Source organism: Nilaparvata lugens, chromosome 2 (genome assembly GCF_014356525.2).
Source record: "Nilaparvata lugens isolate BPH chromosome 2, ASM1435652v1, whole genome shotgun sequence".
Classification (NCBI taxonomy): domain Eukaryota; kingdom Metazoa; phylum Arthropoda; class Insecta; order Hemiptera; family Delphacidae; genus Nilaparvata; species Nilaparvata lugens.
This window is the reverse complement of record NC_052505.1, coordinates 29,141,008-29,166,717: the sequence shown is the minus strand read 5'-3', so window position 1 is coordinate 29,166,717 and position 25,710 is coordinate 29,141,008. Positions and strand designations below refer to the sequence as shown.

At 37.5% G+C, this 25,710-nt stretch overlaps 2 protein-coding genes across 3 annotated transcripts in view; one reads left to right on the top strand and one right to left on the bottom strand.

The window, feature by feature from the left end:
• Window positions 1-25,710, top strand: part of LOC111047351 — a 363,987-nt gene that overhangs the window by 93,492 nt on the left and 244,785 nt on the right. The window lies entirely within an intron of this gene.
• Window positions 24,324-25,710, bottom strand: part of LOC111044969 — a 2,112-nt gene continuing 725 nt past the window's right edge. The window contains exon 1 of the mRNA XM_022330258.2: window positions 24,324-25,710. This exon is cut by the window's right edge and continues 725 nt beyond it. Within this exon, the coding sequence (XP_022185950.2) occupies window positions 24,606-25,710 (1,105 nt within the window). The 3' untranslated portion in view covers window positions 24,324-24,605.

Below are 25,710 nucleotides of genomic sequence, written 5' to 3'. Positions count from 1 at the left end.
GAGTAATTCTCATTGATTAATAAATAAATAAATAAATATCCATTCCTATCTTTGGACCTATTAAAAGAGTTATTTATGAAAAATTGCATGGCTGAAGAGGAATGATTTTAGGACTAACTTGACTTCTATGATCTAAATATTTATTTATACAATTGAGAATTTCATTGCCAATGAGCTTCCTACCAATTCTATCCAGGTATATATTTATTGTATATATCCTAATAGAATAAGATTCTTGTGCAGATTTAACTTAGTTGAGCTTGTAAGTAGTAATAGAAATGAAGGAATTACATTTACGATTTTATTTTTTGTTACATTTATTTATTTCCAATCACTCAATTACATACACTCTGTGAGTAGTGATGCGGTTTACTTTTAATTTCTACTTTTGATGTGTTTTTTCTTGATTTCGTTTCAAAATGTTAATAACCTTAAAGCATTACTAAATCTCATAAGGAAATAATTGTAAAAGAAGCAAGCTAAATAGTACAAGTATTATAATAATTCAAGTACAAGTTATAATTCTATAACTGACTTACCTTTCAAAGTTGAATTCAAAATTTGATCACTGCTTGAATAATCTTTTTGAACATTTTGACACAATCACAACATCACAAAACACAATATCACTTTCACTCTGCACCTGCAGACAACAGACAGCTGACAGACAAGACAGCTGACAGACGAGACAAGAATATTCCATTCACAACAGAAACGGCGCGAACTTCAATACATAACCTCAAATCAAGTTCAGTCTGAATAAATGGTGCGAACGCTCAGACCCACGGGAGTGAACTATTATACTCCATTACACAAACGCCATCACATGATAGGTCTGTGGAGCTACTAAAGATGCTTGGACCATCTTACGCGAACGTACCAACATGAGTTGTAAAGATTTATACAAAGACCAACTTTGTGTTAAGGAATGAACCTATATATATATATATATATATATATATATATATATATATATATATATATATATATATATATTATAGAAGATATATATAGAATATATATAGACTATATAATATATATATTATATATATTATATAGATTTCATCTATATATAGAATGTATGGATGTCCACTGAGTATAGGTGATACCATGTAATGTGCAACACAATTATTTATGATAAATTCTCAGTTAAAAAGTTGTCCGCATATCAATTACTCTGATATTTACTATCAAGTTTTATAGATCTCGAATTGAAGATTCGATTTTAATCAAGAAAAAAATGTAATATTACAATGAATAATAAGAATTACAGATTTATTTCAAATTCTGGATGAAATTTGAATTATGATTAAGCATTGATATTGGATTGCACTGGCCTTGAATCAGATTCATGATTCAAAGCTGAAAGAAGCTTACTTCAAGAGGGCAGTATGCCTTGAATCAGGATTGATTCACTCTAAACATCCAGCTTGAATCAGACACTGATTGATCTAGAATCACAATAGAATCGAGCTTGCATTTCGTGAAAGGTGTGCCAGGTGGCCTTGAATGGGGGATTGCATCCAGCATGCGTTTCAAGCCTGAGTCAAGACTGCATCTCAATCCTGATTCGACCGTGCATCTCGGGCCTGAATCGAGCTCGCAACACGACCTTGATTTTAGCTCGCAGCACCAGCCTGATTAGAGCCTGCATTTCGAGCTCGAAACTGGCTTGAACAATGTATAAACGGACTCTTGAATTTAACTCATTTCGAGCTAAATGCATGCGAATGAAATCTTGAATCAAGCCCTCATGTTTGACAAAACGAGCTTGTTTTGATTTCGATTCAAGTTGATTTTGATGATTGGGTAGGTCGTGAAAGTGAGAAAGTTTCTCAGAAATAATTGAAATTATTTTTGCAATTTTGTCAAACATACTCAGAAGAATGTATTTTGGCCTCTCAGGAGTTTCAAAGTCAAGGATAGCAGCTGAATGGTGTGGCACCATAATAGTATTATGCTATCAATGGCTGGGATAAACATAATCTCTATCTCTCTCCATAAATCTATAAAAGGCTAAGCCCCGACAGACTGAAATCACACCACAGCCCAAACTACTGAGCCTACAAACTTTAAATTTTGCACAATTGTTTATGGTAGCCTCAAAACATCCACTAAGGAAGGATTTTCAGAGATTTGCCCCCCTGAGGGAGCAGGGGCCCCACAAAAATGTTGTACTTTTTAACAGCTCATTGCACAGCAAAGTCATGAGGAGTTTTTTGTTCAGCTCTGAAAAAAAATCAGATCTTTGCAGAAAAAATCCGACCAGGAGCAGAGAGGGGTCCAGGAGAGAACATTTTTTGAAAATTCTCATGTAAAATCACACCTCAGCTCAAACTTATTGGCTTACAGACTTAAAACTCCGCACAAATATTCTTCAAACATGCTAGATGCTCACTAAGAACGGATATTGAGATATTTTGCCTCTAAGAGTTTCAAAGGATGAAAAAGGATCCTATTTAGTAAGGTTATGAACATGGTAAGGTGGATGCCATATGAAACTGATAAAATTGACACATGATATTCTAACATATGTTGTAATCATTGGAAAGCTTAAAATAATTTTATCAATCAGCTGATCAAATTTCATCTTCCGTGGATTGAAAGCGCGAGCTTATTGCCATGTGTTTGTTCCATTGTTGTATGCTTGGCCAGTTCGGTTTGCACCTTCTATCAGCTGTATATGGAGTCTTATACATTCCAATTAGAACAGAGCACAGAGATTTTCTTTGGTTAGGAGTTTGTTGATGATTCTTTTTTAAAATTCAAATTATATTGCAAACAAAAAAAAAACATTAAAAAATTTCTTAATAGACAATAAGATTACAAAAACAAGATGTCGAACATAAACCTACATTTATTTGTAGCACGGCCAGAAAAAGACAAACTTGAGTACTACTAGCCGTGAGTTCATTCAATATAACTTATATTTTTGTGTTAATATTTTGTGAACAAAAAGTACGAGTTGATGGGAGATGTGAGTAATTTCTTATATTAATTTGATCTAAATGGTTATTCATATCTAAACGTGAAGTGTTGAATTAAAAAGAAAATAGATAGGATAAATCAGTGTTTCAAATATTAGTTCAATGTTTTCATAGTTGTTGATTGTCAATAGATGGTCCAGGAAATATGTGATGTATGATGAATCGCCAGGAGTTACATATTTTTTTCCATCTTCCATTCTAGGATGAATATAAGCTAAGCTAAATTTAGAAAAAATTTCGATTATTCTGCCAATAATGAATGCAATATGAACAACTCTCTTCCATGAGGTGAATAATTTTTTTCCAACATTCTCCGGTTACTCAATGATAGGGGAGTGATAATTATTTGTATAGGTCTTCTAAGGAACCATTATCCACAGCTGGTACCAATCAACTACACTTCAACTCCAAACTTACGTTGTAATTCCAGTAGCCTACACAATTTATCATAGGGTGTCGTGTTAATTACAGCTGGTAACTTTAGATGCTAAATCATATTATCTCAATATGATCTTGAATCATGATCATCTTTCCGTTCTTCGGTAACCGCTAGGCCAACAATTTCGAAAACATAGGTCTGTAAAATGGATTAATAAATAATCATTATTAGCCACCGTATTGAAATTTCTGGTCAGAAACCATCCCCAAAGTTTCATGAGAAGTTTCAGAAACATATTCCTAAAGTTTCATGCCGTTATGTCGAGGTATGTATTTTTCAAGTCATAGGGAACAAACACACAAAAAGACATTAATTTATATATATATATATATATATATATATATATATATTATATATATATATATATATAGAAGATAGAAGATAGAAGATTTCATTTGGCTCAAACAAAAGCCTCTCTAAATGGAGGTAGAATGATAAGGTTGACAACTTTCAGTTCTGTTGTTTTAACATTTTTTTTCAAACCACTTTCAAAAAGTTCATGTAGTACCTAAGATTGTGTTTGAGACACTTCTGGCGCTATCATAGTTTCACAACTATTCTGTTCCACACTCCCATCTCTTGCAGTCGTTAACCATATCTATAAAAAAAGATAAAGAGTTGGATTATACACATACGGGATAGGAAAATTATGTTTGATGCATCATCATGTCTGAACTACTGGACATATTTAATTAACTAGAAATTTAGGCTTGATTCTTAATTAACCAAGGATGGTTATAGGCCTATTTTCAATTCTTCAGAATTTCATTACATTAAGTTTTCAGATTATCAAGTTTGAAAATAGATCCTTGTGAAGCACGGGTTCCTGCTAGTCAAAATACAGAGTGATTGGAAAATTAAGCAACTGCAAGCCATATGATTATAAATAGTGAAAATGACTACCTCGCCTCTAATAAACCAAGCGGTGTTTCATTACAGCCTTTGTAGAGGCAATCTGCTGCTTGCGTTTGTAATAATTCAGTAAAATAATTTTGTAAATTGCCAGCCTTTAGCATACAATTTGGTACACAATGCATACCTTACAGCCACTCTTCTAACTTTAAAATTCCTTGGATACCAAAATATGATCTTCCGACTACTTTTGACAATATTGAATAAATAATTTCAATCATTTCTGAGAAACTTTCTTGCTTCCACCACCACCCACTTATCTTTCGAAACAAAAAAGTTCCCTGCATGTCGAAAATTTCATGTCTTCTGCTCGACATCGAGGAACATAATCATTAACTAAAAAATAACTATAGGTCGAATAAAAATGATCCAGCCACCAATAGAAAGGATACATTCTCCCTGTTAATTTGATATAAAATTATTACGCATTCCAATGCCCCATGATTCTGAGGGAAGTGATATTCGAAAGAAAATCTTTGCAATGTTTCCAATTTTATCATAAAAGTTTAATTCCTTTCAATTCTTCAACCCTGGAATCTTCTTTTACCACTACTTGGATATCGAGGATGATATTCTACATCTGATTCTGAAATTGAATTGGAAATTTGATAAAGTTGCAATTTTACATGATCTGGCAACCTTGTAATTTCTTTGGATGACTGTTCAGATATAATTTCGCACAGACTATAGATGACAGCATAGAGAAACGATGAAAAATACTATCTTTTCTCTATGATGACAGGTTGCCATCAAAAATATTAAGGTGCAGGTTGACACCTTAGTAGATAGACACTGTCACTTCTGACACAAGGTCAAAGGTTAACCTGGGACTTCCCACAGGGTCAAAGGTCAAGGTCAAGGTCAAATCAAGGCTACCAGAACCTTGCCTAACCTAACCTAACTCAAGTCAAGGACAAGGTTAAAGGTCAGGGTCAAGGTCATTATCAAGGTCGAGGTCAAAAAGGTTTAAGGTCAAAAAAAACAAAAAATATAATTATATATTATAGAAGAAAAAATGGAAAAAATTGATAAAAAAAAAATTAAATAATTAAAATAATAGAAGATTTTTTTTCCTTCAATCAATGAAATGAAAGAAATTTCAATAAAAAATAATCCGGGAAAAATGAATCAACTCCCCACCCTCTGGGCAGTGTATATATAGTACAGAGACTTGTGTAGTACCTGTTTAGATATTATCATCAAAGAATCCAGCATTTTAGACAGTAGGGTGCTTGCCGACATTATTTTGTAAAGTATTCTAGCACACAGACACAACCACACCACTACTGCTCATCATTCTCGATCTTCAATTGTGTGAAAGAGGTTAGTACACAAGTGTTTTTCATTGTCTGTTTTGAAAAGAGATGGCAATTTGTCTCATTCTGCTCATCAGATGGAGCTATTTTGATTTGTATGACTATTTATTAATCTTGTTTAGTGTTGCCACCTCATAATGTATTGCATAGCATATTTTGTTAATAATAATTGTCTTTTTGCCTGTTAAGCTCTGTAAACAATATATCAACAGATCCAAATGAGTGGAATGATTGTAGACAATGTTTCTTCTCAACAGAAACATTGAATGAACTTGGGTTGGGCTAGGTCTGCAGAATAGTTACTCACAGTAACTTCTTCCAACCTAACCTAACCTAACCTAACCCCAAAATATTGATTTCAGATATTGTTCTTTCTGAACATTCCACCATCCTATATATATATATATATATATAATATATATATATATATATATATATTGGTTTTCTGTAGCATAAATAGTAGTAATTGTGTGCTGGAAATCTAGATCAAGTGCAAGTCATTCAAGATGACTGTGTCACTCTAGATGACCGCCGCCTACATCATGCTTTATTATTAATCTGCTTATATGCATGTTACAGATGTCAAACATGGAGGGTGCAATCAGTGAGGCAGGAGCCATCTACATGAATGCTCCTGCAGTGATCGAACCAGTGTTGATGGACAACATCAAGAGCTGAAGCCTGAGCATCAATACAACATCCTCTATGTTAGAAGGTTCCAGAGTGAACTCCATCCAGACTATGGTGTCAGAATTGTAGCTCATGTGAAGTGGGAGTGTGACATGCTCTCATTTATTTTATTTAGCATATGGCAGATACACAACACATATAAAGCTCATGAGTCTCTAATGCCTAGATAAGATACACTGTATATTTCCAAATTCTTTGGGATGTTGTGTAGTTTTCGGTCAGGAAAACATAAGTTTGTCTGAACACCATTACTTGCAAGTCCATTTAGCATTACCCAATGTGCACCATGGAGGCAAACTAGAGTTACACATATTTTGGTAAAAAACTGTTTGCTGGGGGAATTTTGAGGTTAAAGAAGGTTGAAACTCAATTTTCACATGAAAAAATCATTTCCAAATTATCTCCATCATAACAAATATTCAAAATTGCTTCAAATTATAATTTATCACATAAGAACAATCCAATTATAGAATTCTGTTTGAAATTTGCACCCAAAAAACGTGCTCTCAATTTCCTTGCCAAAGGTGTATACAGATACAATGCTCAGAAGAGTTACAAGTGAGAAGGAGCTAGTAGGCATGACAGGCTTGATTGCTGTGTATCCAGTAGGGAGAACACATAGGGTAAAGTTGATGAAAAGTACTCACTAAGAAAAAAAAGATTGAATCAATTCATATTCATATTATATGTTCAATGAAGTAGCAATGAATTGCTTCTGATTATTAGTTTTTATTTCTCAAATCCTCTTTACTCATTCAGTTATATAAGGAGAAGCCGTCATTCTATGGAATTTGAATATACAAGGGGCTTGAATATCCAAGCAGTAATGAGATATCCTCTGCAGTGTGATGGGTAGCATGTTTGCTTTCCAATATAAGAGTCTCAGATATGAATCCTAGAATGCGAAAAAGCCATTGCTTCACAAGGGATATATATTTTCCTACTTATATTTATCAGAATAGCATCCAATAGTATTCACCAGTGTTCAGTCAGTATACACTAAAATCTATGAGATATTGCTTTTAACATGAAGAGGAGAACTCATGAATCCATTTCTCCTTCCACAGTTTGTAGCACACACACAGATGGAAATCCTGCGCACAATTGGATGTGCCGTGTCATTTCGCCTCAGGTTCTTGTGATGAAAACATCTACTTAACATACACAAACATACGACTTTGGAACATTGCCAGTGGAGGAGAGTGGGTGGATGCATTACAAAGCTCTAGCTCTCTCACACAGACACAAAAGAAGGAGAATGCTGCTAGGTAGTGGGAGAGATTAATGGAGGATAGAGCATTGGACCTCTTTGTCATTGAGAAAGAGCCATGTTAGAAGTAATTTCTCACACACTTTAAAGTTTACTCAGTGTTCATTAGTGTTCAGTCAGTGTTCACTTGTGTTCACTCAGTGTACAGTCATTGTTCACTCAGTGTTCACTTACAGTTCACCTGAAGCTGCAATGATCCTATACTCCTTGGATATAGTAGTTGAAGTATACATAATAAGCAAAAAGTAGATAGATTTCCATCATGGTGTAGTGGTTAGGGCTTCTGATTTCCATTCTAGAGGACCTGAGTTCAAATCCCCATTGTATATATAGGTAGGTAGTAGGTTGAGGGAATGTGGGTAGGTAGAGGGTATGTAGGTAGGTGAAAATGTTTGTAAACCATTACATCACAATATATACCTTTTGTTGAAAATTGAAATTACTTTTTCAATAGATCAACTGTGACTAAACACATAAAGGAAGTTTTCATGTTTCAACAGGTCTGTATGACATCATAATGTACTTATAGCTGAGTGATAAGGAAGTTGTTGAATAATAATTCAACATGATATGTACTTTATGTCCTTATATTCGATATATTATATTCTATATATAATTCGGATCTTTAATCATAAATCTCATGTCGTGTAGTGGTTAGCACGCCTGCTTTCCAAGTTGAAGGTTCCAGGCTCAAATCCAAGGAGACAAAGGTAAGTTAAGGATCCATCCCTTACCCACCACAGAGGATATACTGACCACTCAGTGACCACTCATTGTACACTCAACTGCTATCAACTATAATTTAGGAGAAAAAACAATATTTTTATTCTTTCCATATAAATTTATTCTTCATTATGAAACAAAATATATATATTGGGAATTTGAGATCCTCTTTCATAGTCTCCAGTTTCACAATAGACCTCTGCCAACTTCTCTTCTCATTCTGGAATGCTACTTACTCCATCACTTCGAATAGGATAGTGATAAACAGTGCTGTAGATAGATACTAGTAGAGCAGGGTCCCCAGATTGCCCCTCAGCAACTCTGAATTTCTTCATTTCCTCACACCTCCATCATCTCTGCAGTAGGAGAATCCTGCAAAGGTTATCTTCCTGTTGTTGATAAGAGTCAGACTCTTGTCACCACATTCAAATTCATACCAATACTCTTGGAATGGATAACTGTTGAAGTTCAACTCAATCTTCATATCTTCATCTTGCCAATTATAGACCTCATCCAAATTCACTACAGCTACTTTACTATACTTGAGGCTGTAGATAGTATCCAAAGGTACTCGTTGGTTATCACCAAACAAAACATAGCCTTTAAAGTGCAACATTGTCAACAGCTAGCAATTGACTGATGTTCAAGAAAGTCTCCACTTATATATAGCCTAGAATGATGGTTGTGGGGGTAAAAGTGAATGATGAAACAATAAATTAGATTGAATGTTCATTTATTGACATGAGAAGGTGACAACAAAAATATCTATCTCCAAGAATTGTCTTCATAATCCAATCATGAGTTGAGTTCACAATATTGAGTGCACAGAGTAGTGGTGTATCTATAGGCTCCTTCCTTCATCCAATCAGCTTCCATGTCCAACGCTAGACTTATCATTTCTTCCAGGCTGGGTATCTTGTAGTAGAGATAGGGCAATGTCAGGTTGATGTACTCTATATTTTCCTCATCATCCAGCTGCAACAGCTTGCTCAATAGAGTGATAGTTTCAGAGCTGTAGATATAGATCTTGATTGCTGTCCCAAGTTGCTGTCAGCCAGCCATCGTCCAACCATACCACAAACAATTGGTTTCAGAGCTGTATAGGGACAATGTTGTTGACTGGCTCCTTCCTTTGACCATTGCAGCGCATGTTTAGCTTGATATAGACAATTGTTGTCAAGCACTGCACTTGTTTTCAACAGCATATTATCTGGGTAGGGTGGCTTGAAAAAGTAGTGATGAGTTATTACATGATGATTATCATCACATTCCAGTACTGCCATCTCCTTCACAATGAAATCATTGCCCAGTTCCTCAAATCCTTGGGAGTTCATCAGGTAGAGTGGTAGTGGACCGAAAATGTTGCCAGCTCTTCTCGGTGTATATGTTATAAAGTTGTCCTAGCTGTTGTCTTCAGCATTGCCACAGATGTCTTCAAATACCACACCATCATTATCATCATCAGAAGCAGTATGTAAGTCAGTAGAACTTGTAGAAGCATCCTTCATCAACGGTTCGCCTAGACATCTTACCACATCCTCTCCTTCACTTATCTTTCCATCTTCCTTAGTAAGAAAGGTAACAGTAACTGACTTGAACATGGCTGTATGACTCAATGCTCCAAGTGAGAATAAGTCACACAACGCCTTTCATAGGTATTTTATATTCTCTCTTTGCTGACTGTACAAGACCAGTCAATGGTCGGTAATCTTAAAACATTTCATGAATCATCAGGCAGTAGGCACGTGTATCTGCTGCAATGTTGTAACAGTAGCTGACTTGAACATGGTTGTATGACACAATGCTCCAAGTGAGAATTAGCTTCACAACGCCTGTCATAGGTATTTTATATTCTCTCTATGCTGACTCTACAAGACCAGTCAATGGTCGGTACTCTTTGAACATTCCATGAATCATCAGGCAGTAGGCATGTGTATCTGCTGCAATCAAAAGCAAACAACATTTCATTACCAGTGCTTATAGCACCTTTCTCAAGCAGAGGATTACTTGAGGGAGCATTATCATGAATGTAGACTCCATTGAAAGCTGCATACATGTTATAGACGTGATTATTATTGACATCATTGCAGGGTGGTACCCTGTGGTGTTGATAGTCCTCAACCAATGTTGCCAATGCCGCCAGCAGTTTGCAGCTGCCTGAAGATTGTGCTGGCAGGTCCTAGCATCATCACAATCATCTTGCCTGGCTGCTGTTGCTTCTGCTGCTGCTGCTGCTGGGCTTGGCTTGATCTTCTCCCCTGACCAGCCCACCTTGTTCGATGCCATGGTCGTGAGCTGGCATCATGACTTATCTTTAACAGAACAAAAACCATTAATAGAAAAATGGATGTGTACGTGTGTGTGTGTGTGTGTGTATAAGTGGATATGATAATTATATTTTTTCTGCAAACAAATAATCTCATGTTTTGCCCATTTCCAATACTCTGTCTTGACTGCATCGTAAAGGTCTACTCAAGCCATATCCTCTTTATAGCCCACCCAATCAACTGACCACAATGGACAACTTTGCCATACCTGCATGATTGGGAATTTTGAGTATGAAATTTCAGCTTAAACAATAATTGGAGCAGTTGGGATTTCTCTAACCTAATCACCTACAAATTCAATCCTTTTTCGAAAAAGTGAGAAAATAATGGGTTATCACTACACATTCTCTACACTGTTGACAACTTCATGTATTCTAGAAATGTGCAAGAGCCTGATAAGCAGAGCAACTGTCCTCTAATGCATCAAACAATCTACATAACCTACCATCTTTGTATGGACAACTCAATATAGCTAACTGCTTTGAAAACTTCCTAACCATATCCATCATATAGCAAAAAAACAATAAATCTGATTGGGTACTAACCAGACTAAACTTGGGTACTAACCTTTGTTACTGTCACTGGCTATGTATCATGCAAAAGAATTGCTGTGGTGTGGCACTGCCGGGTGTTCATGATAATAGTAATAATAATAATAATAATATGCATAGTTGCAGAGGCTTAGGAGGGGCAGATGTATAGCTGTGTGCTCAACCAGAAACTATTGACACTCAACAATAATAGTGCACACACACAATGGCAGCAATAATAGAGTAGCTGCAATAGCAAGAAAAAACTATTACAAGTGAACAAGTATGAAAAACTCTACACACACACACACAGACAGTAACACACCCTCTGTGTGAAAAAAAATGTGAAAAATCACTTGTGATACAGACTTGGGGAGCACACTCTCTGCTGATGATCAAAACATTGCACTGATGCTCCTCAACTGTTCTACACACTCTTTATATGCTTGTCAAGTGAGTGGGGGGTCTTCTGATTCACTTTTATTCATTTTTGACTTTTCATTATTTTTTTTATTATCTGAAAAAAAATTTTCCCAAGTTTTTCTCCAAGTTTTGAAGTTTTGACCTTGACCTTGACCTCGACCTTGACCTTGACCTTCATCTTGACCTTCACCTTAGGTTGGGTTAGGTCAAGTTTTTTAGGCTTTTAAGGTTATGTTGGGTTAGGTTGATCTTGACCTTCGACCTTAGGTTAGGTTAGGTTAGGTTTGTTAGATTGGGTAGAGTTAGGTTGGATTTTTTCTCAGGTTGGGTTCATTTTTACCCAAAGGAGAAGTCTGGCACACCGGAAGTGTGCCAGACTTCTCCTTTTCATACTACTGGGCAGGTTGGGTACTTGTACAATTTCCAATGATGAAATGGCATACTGATTATCATATAAATCTGCACAATCCATAGCAGGCACATTCTTACATCATCAGCCATATCTAAATAAGGCATTTTCAACAAAAGCTTTGTGATTGTAACATTGGTGCCAGTAGCACTCTCACAGTCATTGAAATTAGGGCTACATCTCAACACTAGCTCTTGTTTCACATTCATTAGAATCTGCCTATAGTCTTTGGCAAAGCCCAGCAGGTATCGTAGAGCTACATCACTTTTTGTACCACCTGCAGCAAAATTGGCAAAACCAGTGGTTGAGCTAAACTTGTAGTCAGCTCCTTCCATCTTGTTGTGTTCATCTTGATCATTATGTCACAGCATTCTTCATCAGACTGGTCATACCTGGATTACATATGCTGTCCATCCACAATTGATTTCATTATGCATCTCTGGAAACAGATTGGCAAAGAATCCCGACACATAATGTGTTCCACCCACAGCTGCATTGGTAGCTCCAAGCACTGTATACTTTAGATGTAGGTAGCTCTTGGATGGCAGCATATGAATGTCCTGCTGCTGGATTGGTATCCCAAATTCATCGCTGGCATCGAAGCTTGTGGTATAGGGGCCATGAGAGTGGTACTCTTAGCCAATTATACTGGTGTCCAATGAAGGTCCATTCCTTGTCATGTCCAGAACTCCCATTGCTAATTTTGTCTCAATTAATAGCCTTTTTCCTTTAGATAGGTGATGCTTCTACATGTTAACCCCACAGAGGTTGAAGACCGAATGACACATTTTACATTTGCACTCTTTTTATCTCTTTTCTAGGTTCTGGACCATCCTCCATAGGAGATATTGCCGCCTCCAAATCCAATACTTGATTCCACTTCGAGAATAACAGCACCATCTCATTAACACTGTCTCAAATGCAGAGTAATATTAATCTCCTCACCTCTATTATTCATCAGATGTCCGTTCTCATCAACCATCTTCAACATAATGCTAGCAATCTGTTTGATGTCCACAGGTAAAAAGACTACATTCTGAACAGTTACAACCATTTTACACCCTGGATCGATATCTGGGTAAAACTTGTAGATCATGTGATCCTCGACCCCATTCGAATAGAATCAACCCACAATCTTACATTTTAAATGCAGTACATTATAGTGAGGTCCACATTATAATTGCAGTGTAGAATTGACAATACTTTTGCTGTCCTTTTCTTTCATACAACAAAACAAATAACGCTATCTCCCTCTAGCTTTGCAATGTTGTCTGTTTGCCAGAATATTTTATTGTTACTTTAGACAATGACTGTACAAAAGTAGACAAACAATATTCTCAGCCGCCATTTTTTTCACCATTCTATCAAAATACTCTAGTAAACAAATCGTATAATTGATTCAAAATGTATTTTTGAAACAATTGAAATTTTTTTAGACATTACTGTATGAGAAACACAAATTAAAATACCTGAATTGACATTTTAAGAGTTGATAACTAATGATCCTAGACTCCATCCATGCTTCAGTTAGCCTACACATATAGGTTAGACCTACTTGTACTGGTATAAATAATATTAAAGGGGTACTTCAGAATTATTCCCATTCAAATTACTTATTTTAGATAGGATTTATATTTTTCTTTCATTTTTAGAAGTACTTGGAATAGAATGCCAACCAAATAACTTAATTTCTGTTGTTTTGAAATTCCGATTGTTATATCAGTAGTTATAGAATGTGTGTTCTGGCGCACCTGTCCCAGAAACGGTGGAAAGTCTGGCACACCAAAAAAAAAACCCTAACCTAACCTTACCTAAACTAACCTAACCTAAGGTCAAAGGTAAGGGTCAAGGTCAAGATCAAAGTCAAGGTCAAGTTCAAGGTCAAAGTCAAGGACAAGGTCAAAGTCAAGGTCAAGGTCAAAGTCATAGTCAAGGTGAAGGTCAAAGTCAAGGTCGATGTGAAAGTCAAGGTCAAGGTCAAAGTCAAGGTCAAGGTTGAGGTCAAGGTCAAAACTTCAAAAAAATAAAAATAGATTAATAGATTTTGATAATAATTAAAAAAAAATTAATAATGGAGAATCAAAAATAAATCAGAAGGTCTCCCAATTGGTCCAAATTGTCCAATTGGTCCAATTGGACCAAAAGGTCTCTCTCTCTCCTTATGTCGAGTAAGTAAACGTGTGTCAGTTTGGCTCTGTCTTCCAACAGATATTTCATAGGGTTATACAGTTCAATTCATTTCAAATAAAAACATCAAGTTATTCAGTTTCTCGAGCTAAATTCAATAGTGAAATTATATTTTTGATTAACTCACACTCTTTTTATTTATCTTGAAAAAACATTCCTAATTCTTCAGTTCACCTTCTCGCCTATAAAAGTGTAAATCCACCTAACGGTACACGATGGGTCAACCGAACAGAGGCACGCTGAAGAATGAGGTCAATGCTGCGAATCCAGCTATTTCTGGAGCATTGTCCAAAGAGACCCTCCTCAATCTACAGCAAATCGAAGAGTCTGTCCACAGTGCTGTTTCAATGGCTGTGAAGTCTATTTTCGAGGAACTTCAGGCATTGAAGGAGGAGAACAAACAGCTGCACGATAGAATTTGTGACTGGAGGTGTCTTGTCACCTGAAGGTCGATGACCTTGAGCAATATGGACGCCGACATTCTATATGTATTTTTGGGATCCCGGAGAGCGACAAAGAAGACACGGACCTGCTGGCGCTTGATGTCTTCAACAAGAAGCTGAACGTGCCCATGACTCTGGCGGATGTCAACCGCTCGCATCGCGTTGGAAGGCGTCAACCACCTCAACAAGGGCAAGCTAAACCTAAGGACCGACCAATCATAGTTCGACTCTGCAGCTACCGGACCAGGAAGATGATCTTCGACGCTAAGAGGAAGCTGAAGGGTTCTGGCATCACCATTTGCGAGGATCTGACTGCAGAACGTCTCAAGATCCTCAATGCTGTGGCCGACTGTCATGGGCACAGGAATGTCTGGTCATCTGACAGGAGGATTAAGATCTCTATTGGCGAGGGAGGATCCAAGAGGGTCCACACAGTCCAGAGGATGACCGACCTTCAAAAAATAAAGGTGAATTAAATCATTTCAGGATTCGATGACTAAGGTGCCCTTCACTACAATAATAGGAAATTTGTATTAATAGATTTCACAGTAGATATTATACCTTGGCATTTTTCATGAGCTGTCTTTCTGTTCTATAAATGAATCTTTCCACTACTATTTATGATTGTATACAAGGCAATTATTTCAAATGGAAGAGATCCACATTTGTTAATACTGATTAATAATTTATCTTGATATTAATTCCCAAAACTACATTCAATGCATCAACTACTTTACTCCAGAGGGTACTAAGAAAATCATTATCTCTATTCTTACTAATAATTACATCTCTTACCAAAATTATTTCCATAATTAATAATTTTCTAAATGCTGAATTCCAAATAAATTGGATTATTAACATACATTATAGATATAGATGTAATCTATAGGTATAGATAGTAATCTCTTCTATATTAGTTGTACATAATGATATCTTCTACTATTGCCACAGCTTGAACAATAGAAGCTAATGTGTGAAGAGTTATTGATAGAACAGAGGGGTGGGTAGTCTGTTCATATGCTTATAAAGGGGCTGTGTTTCATTCAACATTATCTTAGACATTTATCACTAGAATATTACAGTACTCAATATACTACTTTTATCATTATTGCTACTCCCAATAGTTGGTTACACTTCTAATACTATATAAAACTATTCAAATTTCACCATTCAATCCTATTTAAAACTCATCAAAAATAATCTAGCTCTTTCTCAAGTGTCTCCTCTACTTCTTATTTTTCTTTCTCATTTCTCTTCTTAATCTTATAGTTATTATGATTACTAGAATATTGTTGTAATTTTGCAATGTGATTTTTGTGACTTGTGACTTTTGCAATGATGATTATTATTCTTTTCTATTCTTCTTCGTCTTCTTCCTCTTCTTCTTCTCCTTCCCTTTCTTTTTCTTTTCTTCTTCTTCTTCTTTCCTTGATTAATCCATGATCACAATACAATGTTCTGTTTCTTATTCTATAGTTCAGTTTCATAAGCTCTTCTCAATTATGCACATTCCTTCTTTCTCATCTCTTCTTCCCTATTACTATCATTATTTTCCCTGTGATTTTCCCACTAGCTATCCAGCATGTTCAAATGTTTATTTCTCTTTCTATCTCTATTTCTCTTTCTACCTATTTTCTTTCTATCTGATTACTTTCCACTAATATTCATATTTATATTTGGTTCTTTCTCACATTAAATCATACTATTCCTCTTCCATTTTATGCAAATATTATTCATTATCAGTTGTATTATGTATCTTTTCTCAATTGATAACTTTCTTCAAAGATTTTTTGTTTTTCTGCTGGCTTTTTCTTCTCTTTTGCAGTTTTTAATGGATCCATTTCGCTCTATCTCCATCTTGAACACGATCTTCCACTACCGGATTCCATCTCTCTCTATCTCTAATTGGACTCGATTTCCCACCACTGGATTTCATCCCTCTCTGTCTCCACTTGGACTCAATCTTTCCACTACTGGATTCCTACTCGCACAATCTTCACTTTGACTTGATCTTCCACTACTGGATACCTTCTCGCTCTACCTCCACTCAGACTCGATTCTTCCACTACTGGATACCTACTTGCTCTATCTCAACTTGGACTAGATCTCTCACTACCAGTTCTTCCTCAATCTTCATCTTATTCACCATTAGGATTATTAATCACCGTGACTCCACAGATCACAACATCTACATCTTATTGATGTGTTCAGTGAATTTTTTGAACTAGTGATTTTAAAATAGTGAAGGGAGCCGAACTGTCAAGGCATACAGGATGCACTCGAATCAAGAGACTTTTTCATTTAGGTTAAGTTTTATCAGTTTCATCCCCATTTTCCCCGTCATGTGTCATTCTGAGGTCGGTTCACGATTGGTCTGCTGCTTCCATGATGCCTCTCACTGACATGTCAGCTTGCTCGCCCTCGAGAAGGTATGACTATTTCAATAATAGTAATAATGACACAGGTATGTTTCTAGCAAATAAGCTCCACTCTTCCAAAAAACTTTTCAAGGCTGCTCACCTTAACGTCCAATCCCTCAGCTGCCACATTGATGAACTCAGAGCAATCTTCCATTTTCAGGAATTCAAGATAATTGGAATTTCCGAATCATTTTTGAAGCCTAGTATTTCATCAAATTTTGTTACATTACCTGGATGTAATCTTTTCCGGAATGATAGATTAAATAAAGCTTGTGGGGGTGTAGCAATTTATGTGAAAGATGGTATCAAAACAAAAGTTTTAATCACATCTAAACAAGAGTATTGTTCCAGACCAGAGTTTATGCTACTTGGATTATCCTTATCTAGTACTGATAAATTACTCGTTGGTATCTGTTATCGCCCACCAAAAATAGGTCATTTTACAGATTTTGAAAGTGCCTTGCTTTCTCTTATGCCTTGTTATAGCCATATACTATTTATGGGGATATGAACACCAACTTGAACATGACAAATCGTAACTTTGACTACTTTCAACTGACTACTATTTTCCAATGCCTAAACATGACTATTTTACCTCTTGATCCAACTCATCATACTAATGAATCTGACACACTCATTGACCTTCTCATTGTTAGTGATCCTAACGAGGTTGTTCAAGCAGGCCAAATCCCAGTCCCAGCTATGATTTGATCTACTGTGTTCTTTCCCATAAGATACCTAAGCCAGAACAGAAAATTATCACTTATAGAGACTTCAAAAACTTTGATGAAGCCGCCTTCCTGACTGATGTGGCTCAGACTCTATGGCATCAAATTGAAGCGTTACCCTCAGTTGATGACTTGTCAAGACTTTCGAGAATTGGACTTTGACTCTATATGACAAACATGCACCTTATGTGACAAGGAGGATTAATAGAAAACGATGAGTACCGTGGATGACTGAAGACATACTTAAGATGATGGGACGTAGAGACAAAGCACATAGAAAATTTAAAAAGACATTTGACTTGGACAGTTTGATAGAGTATAGGAGCCTTAGAAATAGAGTTAAACAGGAATTACAGAGCTCAAAGATTAGGTACTTGAATTCGTTTATGACAAACAATAGACAAGACTCTAAATCACTTTGGCAGGGAATAAAAGAATTCGGGCTTGGCAAACAGAAATTGAATCCACAAATTGACTTACCATTGAACAATATAAATGACCATCTCGTTTCACACTCTAACCAATGCGACAAAGTTGTCATTGCTAATCATATCGAAGATCTTGAAGAGCAGGTTACAAACTTAGATTTACCAATCACTGATCAATTTCATTCCCATCCAATCTCAGAAGAAGACACTTTCAGAGCAATTCTACGTATTCATAGTAATGCTACGGGTGTAGACAAAATTCCTATTAAATTTATCAAGAAGATGTTATTTGCTGTTTTACCAACCATTACATATATTTTCAAAAAGTCACTTGAAGAAGGCATTTTCCCATAGCAAAAATTAATGAAACAGTTGGAATAATGAATCAGGATATCAATTCGATAGTGGAATGGACAAAGAAAAATGGCCTTAAGCTTAATCCCATCAAAACACAACCCATTATAATTGGATATTCTCGTCTTATAAACAATATTGACCTTGAATCGATTCACAAAATTTATTAGTGTAGACGGTAATGACATTCCTTACTGTAGCTCAGTTAAAAATTTAGGCATTATTATGAATAATACTCTTGACTGGTCAAAACAAGTGAACAAAACTTGTAAAAAGGTATTCTCAGCCATGCATGCATTGAAGAAAATGCACGATATCCCCCCTAGAAACATTAAATTATTATTGGTTCAATCTCTCATCTTCCCACATTTAATGTATTGTAATTTTGTTCTTAATGATATGCAAGTCACTCTGAATGATAAACTACAGCGTTGCCAAAATTATTGTCCACGTTTTGTCTACTCTCTCCAACGCCATGATCATATCACCCCAGCCCACATTGTTAGTTCAACATTAAAGCTTCCCAATCAGAGGCTTTTTCGAATAGTCAAGCTTGTTAGAGATATCTTGAAATACGGTAATCCAAACTATTTTAAAGATGATTTCAAATTTGTCTCTGAAGGTAGGAGAATAGATGCTTCACATACTAGAACCGGAGAAAGTACTTTAAGGATACCCACCCAATCATCGAACTACTATTTTCACAGAATCCTTCTTAGTCAGTGCCTGTCGTGCATGGAATACACTTCCTGTTTCTATCAGGTCTATCGAGAGCCGAGCGAGCTTCATCCTGACTTTGAAAAAACATATTTTGGAACAAATGACTGAAACTGTCCGGCCCTAGAACGATCACATGACAACCATCCCTCACCCATTCCACCAATATAAACCTTTAAACCATGTTATAGAACGAATATATATATATATATATATATATATATATTATATATAAACTCATGTTATTTCAATTATCCACTGCATACTGCTATATATTACTGAAAGTTGATAACCTTGATCTACTTTCAGCCTACTTCATTTTATTAATCAATTATCAATTACTTTATCAATTTTCTGTTTTTTTTTTCTCTTAATATTCATATTGATTAAAACTTTTACAATATTTCCATTAATAAATAAATCCTTAGTTTAAATAACGAAATTAACGTTTTGGTAGAGAGTTAGTGGGGAGGATATTTTTAATATTCTTTCCAAAGAATGGACATTGATATGTCCAAAGCTCCGCCAATTTATGAAGATGCATAACAATATGATTATTATCTATAGTTATCATATTACAAATTGCTTTTTCATATCATATACAGTTCAATAATTATTTTCTTAGTCTATTTTATGTAAATTCATCTATAATTTTGCTGTATTGTAAGCTATTGTATATAAGTATATAAGCCAGTATATATTGTAATCTACATAAATGAAGTACTCAATCAATCGATCAATCAATCACTCTGGAGTGTGTATATAGTGTGCACAACAGTAAGAGGACCATCAGTGTCCAGTCTATAGCCATACAAGACACATCTGTCCAGTTCTAGGACCCGGCGTTTCAGTACACAGCCACACATTTCTCTTTGTGAAAAAGTATCCTAGGACACACTGCCGCCATTTTGATCCTCAATAAAATAGTATATGTTCAGTAAAAGTAACAATAAATTGCTGATTTTTAATCCACAAATCCTCTTCACCCATTTAGTAATGTAAGAAGAAGTGATCATTCTATAGAATATACAAAGAGCTTGAATATCCAAACAGTATTGAGATATCCTCTGCTGTGTAATGGGAAGCATGTATGCTTTTAAGAGTCCCAGATATGAATCCTAGAATGTGAACAAATCATTTTATAACAAGGATATTTTTTCCAATTTATATTTAACATAATAGCATTCCATAGTATTCAGTCAGTGTTCAGTCACTGTTCAGTCACTGTTCAGTTACTGTTCAGTCACTGTTCATTCACTGTTCAGTCAATGTTCAGTCACTGTTCATATAGGTGAGAAATCACCTTGCTATGCTTTCAACAAAGGCTGTTCCAACGACCCCCACTCCACCGCCCCCTGTCACATGACTAATGGTCATGCCCACCAGCATTAGGGGTGTCAATGGAGGGGACCTATCACTCCAGCTCAAGATGTTCATGCAGGACCTATCACTCTACACTAAGATGGTCATGGAGACCTATCACACCAGATTAATATGTCCACGGTAGACCTACTGGTTCAAGATGTCCATGGGAGACCCATCACTCTAGATCAACATGGCCATGTTGCTCTAGATCAAAATGGCATTGAAGATAGATATTTTCAACGACTCCCACTCCACCTCCTCCATTTAGAAATGACTTATTTAACATGGAAATTTTCAATGACCCTCACTCCTCCTGTCACATGACTAATGACCATGCTCACCAGTCTTTCATTCAGTATTCAACATGTCTGTATGGCATGGTTGGGTCGTCCACTAGGCTCTACTCAGTGGTCAGTCAGTCAGTTCAATTACTGATCAGTCACTGTTCAGTCACTGTTCAGTCAGTGGCACTCGGCATCCCAATGTACTTATAGCTAAACTATATCTAAGGAGATGGTGGGTAATAAGTGAACAGTTTGAAATACAATTAGTTCTTTATTGATCAATTCATCATCTATTTCATTGAAAATTTCACCACAAACAGATATATCTATGTTCCATTATCCAAGTTGTTCACTATATTGAGTATGCAGAAAATTGATGTATCCATGATGTTTCTCCTTGGCCCATGTCAAGCAGGTGATGTCCCAGGTAGTAGACTTTTTTTCCTGTAGACTAGTCCATGGCAAGTCCTTGGCATGTTGATGTCTGATAGTCTTCGGATGATATCCAGTGATATCTCCAAAACACTGTTTCAGAGACAATACCCTGTCATTGTTGTTGAATCACCTACAACCTCTTTCCTTCTGGTAATTGATGCTCCTTTAAATCAAAAGTATAGGTGTAGTAGTATTTCTCACCACCACATCATCCTCGTCATTCTCCTCCTCTTCCTCTTCCTCCTCCTCCTCTTCATCCTCTTCCTCTTCCACCTCTACCTCATTGTTCTCCTCCACCTCCATATCAGATTCCTCTTCCTCATCTTCTCCATGATCCTTATCCTTTTTCGGGTCAAATGGGAAGATTGATGGTAAATTTATCTCACCACAGTCACCACACTTCGAGAATAGGAGTACCATCTTTTCTATTGTTTCATACACAGTTGATCCACAAAATGTCTGTTCTCCACAGATGATTACAGCACAATGAATCCAATCTGCTATGTATCCAATATATATCCATATTTGTACAGCATTATGATTTTGATTGTACCTCGATGTATTATTTAGTGTTTAAGGTGTTGCTGTTCTTTGCTTTCTCAAGTAAAGACCTTCACCGACCTTCAGTCTCTGCTGTCTCAAGTAAAGACCTGTACCAAACTTTGGTCTCTGCTGTCTCAAGTAGAGACCTGTACCACCCTTTGGTTTCTGATGTCTCAAGTAAAGACCTCAACCTCCTTTTACTGATTTTTTTCTTTGATGGTGAATCTTTTGTTTCTTCCCCTTCTTAGCCACCCTGCTGACTTTCTTCAGTGATCTTTTCATACCTCCCCCAAACTTTGCCTTAGAGTAGTATAAATTTGCCGATTCTGGTGCACGAGTGCACCAGAATCGGCAAATTCTCAAGGTCACCCCAGGTGATCAAACCTAACCTCAAGGTCACCCCAGGTGACCTAACCTAACCTCAAGGTCACCCATGACGTCATAACCTAACCTAACCTAACCTAAAAAAAAAAAAAAAAAAAAAATTAAAAAAAAAATAAATAAAATAAAATAAAATAAAAAAAAAAAAAAATAAAAAAAAAAAAAATTAAAAAAAAAAAAACACATAAAATCGGGAAAAAAGGGAAAAAAAGGGAAAAAAAATTCCCTCCAGATCCTGAACTGGGGTATAAAAGGAGTTGTTCTACAAGGAGTGGGACATTGTGTCATGTACAGTCGTGTCCCAATACGTGTGTGTGTGCCACCAGTACGTGTGTGTGTGATTTTCATGTATTTGTTTGAAAGAAAAAATAAAAAAAGAAAATAAGAAAAAATTAAAAAAAAAAAACAAACAAAAAAAAACACATAAAATCGGGAATAAATGAAAAAAAAAATGAACTCGGGGCTATGAACTCTGAACTTGGGGCTATGAACTCTGAACTTGGGGCACTGAACTCTCTGAACTTGGGGCTCTGAACTCTGAACTCTGGGCTCTGAACTCTCTGAACTTGGGGCTCTGAACTCGGGGCTCTGAACTCAGGACAAGTGGTGGTGGTGGTGGTGGTGATAACCTTCCTTGTCAAAAGGTGACAATGCCACCCCATCATGACTCACTTCTCAATTCTTTGTTAACATTAGTATGAAGAAGTATCATATTTCGTATAATTTAAGTCTTTAAACATAAATCCTCTATGGTGTAGTGGTTAGCAAGTCAGCTCCCCAAGTTGGAGGTTCTAGGCTCGAATCCAAGGCGGTAAAGGTAAGTATTAAAGGTCAGTATCAACAGAACCAGAGGATATATTTTTTGTATGTAGTGGGTAGACTGGCCCACCACTGCCAGTCACCCCGCCACCCGCCCGCCCGGCCGCCACCGGTCGCCCCGCCACTGGTCATCCGGCCGCCACCGATCGCCTGGCCGCCGGTTGCCTCTGCCACCGGTTGCCCAGCCGCCACCGGTCGCCCCGTCACTGGTCATCCGGCCGCCACCGATCGCCTGGCCGCCGGTTGCCTCTGCCACCGGTCACCCGGCCGCCACCGGTCGCCCCGGCCGCTGCCGGTCGCCCCGCAGGTCGCCCCACCACTGGTCCCCCGGCCGCCACCAGTCACCCCACTGGTCATCTGGCCGCCGCCAGTCGCCCCACCGGTCGCCCCACCACCGGTTGTCCGGCCGCCGCCGCCGGTCGTCCGGCCGCCGCCGCCGGTCGTCCGGCCGCCGCCGCCGGTCGTCCAGCCACCGCCGCCGGTCGCCCCGGCCGCCACCGGTCGCCCGGCCACCGGTCGCCCCGCAGGTCGCCCCACCGGTCGCCTCGCCGGTCGTCTGACCGCCACCAACAGTCGACCTGCTGCGGCTGGCAATTGTCCCATCGGCTGAGCATGAGCATTCTGAGTGCAGTCAGTGGCACTCAGAATATACTTATAGCTAAACTATATCTAAGGAGATGGTAGGTAATAAGTAAACAGTTTGGAATACAATTAGCTATTTATTGATCAATTCAACATCCATTTCATTGAAAAGTTTACTACAAGCAGGTATATCTCTGTTCCAAAATCCAAGTTGTTTATCATATTGAGTGTGCAGGAAAGTGATGTATCCATGATGTTTCTCCTTGGTCCATGTCAAGCAAGTGATGTCCCAGGTAGTAGACTCCTTTCCAGCACTAGTCCTTAGTAAGTCTTCTATGATGTCTGATAGTCTTCGGATGATATTCAATGATACCTCTAGAACACTGTTTCAGTTGGAGACAATACCCTATCATTGATGTTGAATCACCTCACAACCTCTTTCCTTCAGGTAATTGATGCTCCTTCGAGTCAATAGTATAGGTGTAGTAGTATTTCTCACCAATACATCATCCTCCTCCTCCTCCTTTTCCTCTTCCTCTTCCTCCTCCTCCTCCTCTTCCTCCTCCTCCTCCTCCTCTTCCTCTTCATCCTCTTCCTCTTCCACCTCTACCTCATTGTCCTCCTCCGTATCAGTTTCCTCTTCCTCATCTTCTACATGATCCTCAACCACCTTCAGATCAAATGGGGAGATTGATGGTAAATTTGTCTCACCATAGTCGGCCCACTTTGAGAATAGGAGTACCATCTTCTCTATTGTTCTAGATACACAGTTGATCAACAAAATGTCTATTCTCCACAGATGATTCCAGCACAATGAATCTAATCTGCTATGTATCCAATATATATCCATATTTGTATAGCATTATGATTTTGATTGTACCTCAATATAATGTCTAAGGTGTTGCTGTTCTCTGCTTTCTCAAGTAAAGACCTTTACCAACCTTTGATCTCTGCTGTCTCAAGTAAAGACCTGTACCAACCTTTGGTTTCTGATGTCTCAAGTAAAGACCTCGACCTCCTTTCATTGATTTTTGCTTTGATGGTTGAATCTTTTGTTTCTTCCCCTTCCCAACCACCCTGCTGACTTCCTTCAATGATCTTTTCATACCTCCCCCAAATTTCGCCTTAGCCTTCATGATGTTGGTGACTGCTAGTGCTGCAGCTTTTTCCAACACCCCTGCATCATCAGATCTCACTCTGTCCCAGGCTCTCTCTGCCAAGATGCTGTCTGCTACTGCTCTACTTGCTGTATCACCACTCTTGGAATAGGCAATATCATGCTCCTTACAAGCCTGATCAAGTTTGTTGATTCCTGGATCACCTTGTGCTAATCGCTTCTGAAGTTTTGTTCCTGGTCCACAGTATTGATAGCCAGGGATATGAAGTTCAACTGGTAGAATGTCGATTGCCTTATTAACTATTGTACCAGCAGCTCCCTTGATAGCTGACAGAACACCTCTTCCTCTATAGATCTTCTGACTTTTCTCCTTACTAAAATCACGCCTTGGAGCAATAGATCCTCTCCCAGTCACTTGTCTCTCAGAATGTCTTTGACCACCATCTCTGCTATCATCCAAAAGGCGTTTGATTGTATTCTTATACTTGGCTTTGTTGTAGTTAACAATCTCACCTCTTGGATCATTGTTCTGTCTGTACACACTGGTCCAGTTCAATATTTCTCCATAGGCCTGTCTGTCAGCAGATTCAACTAATACACGATTTGGATTCTTCTTGAAAATCAACTCACAAAGTCCCAATGTAGCTGTGAAGGTCTTTTCTTCCTGATCTACAGGGTCAGTCAGCACAATTTCATCACCATCCTCTCCAAAAGTTAAATACTTATTGCCCAGGTAGTAAGCATTGTCTCTCACTCTTGGCCCAAAAGTGTCATCAAAATCGTCATTGTCCTTGCTCAATGATCCTCTAATGTAATCAGCTACCTGTTTTCCAGCTAGATCAGTTTGATCAAGGATATTCTGAACTGTTGTACCGTGACTT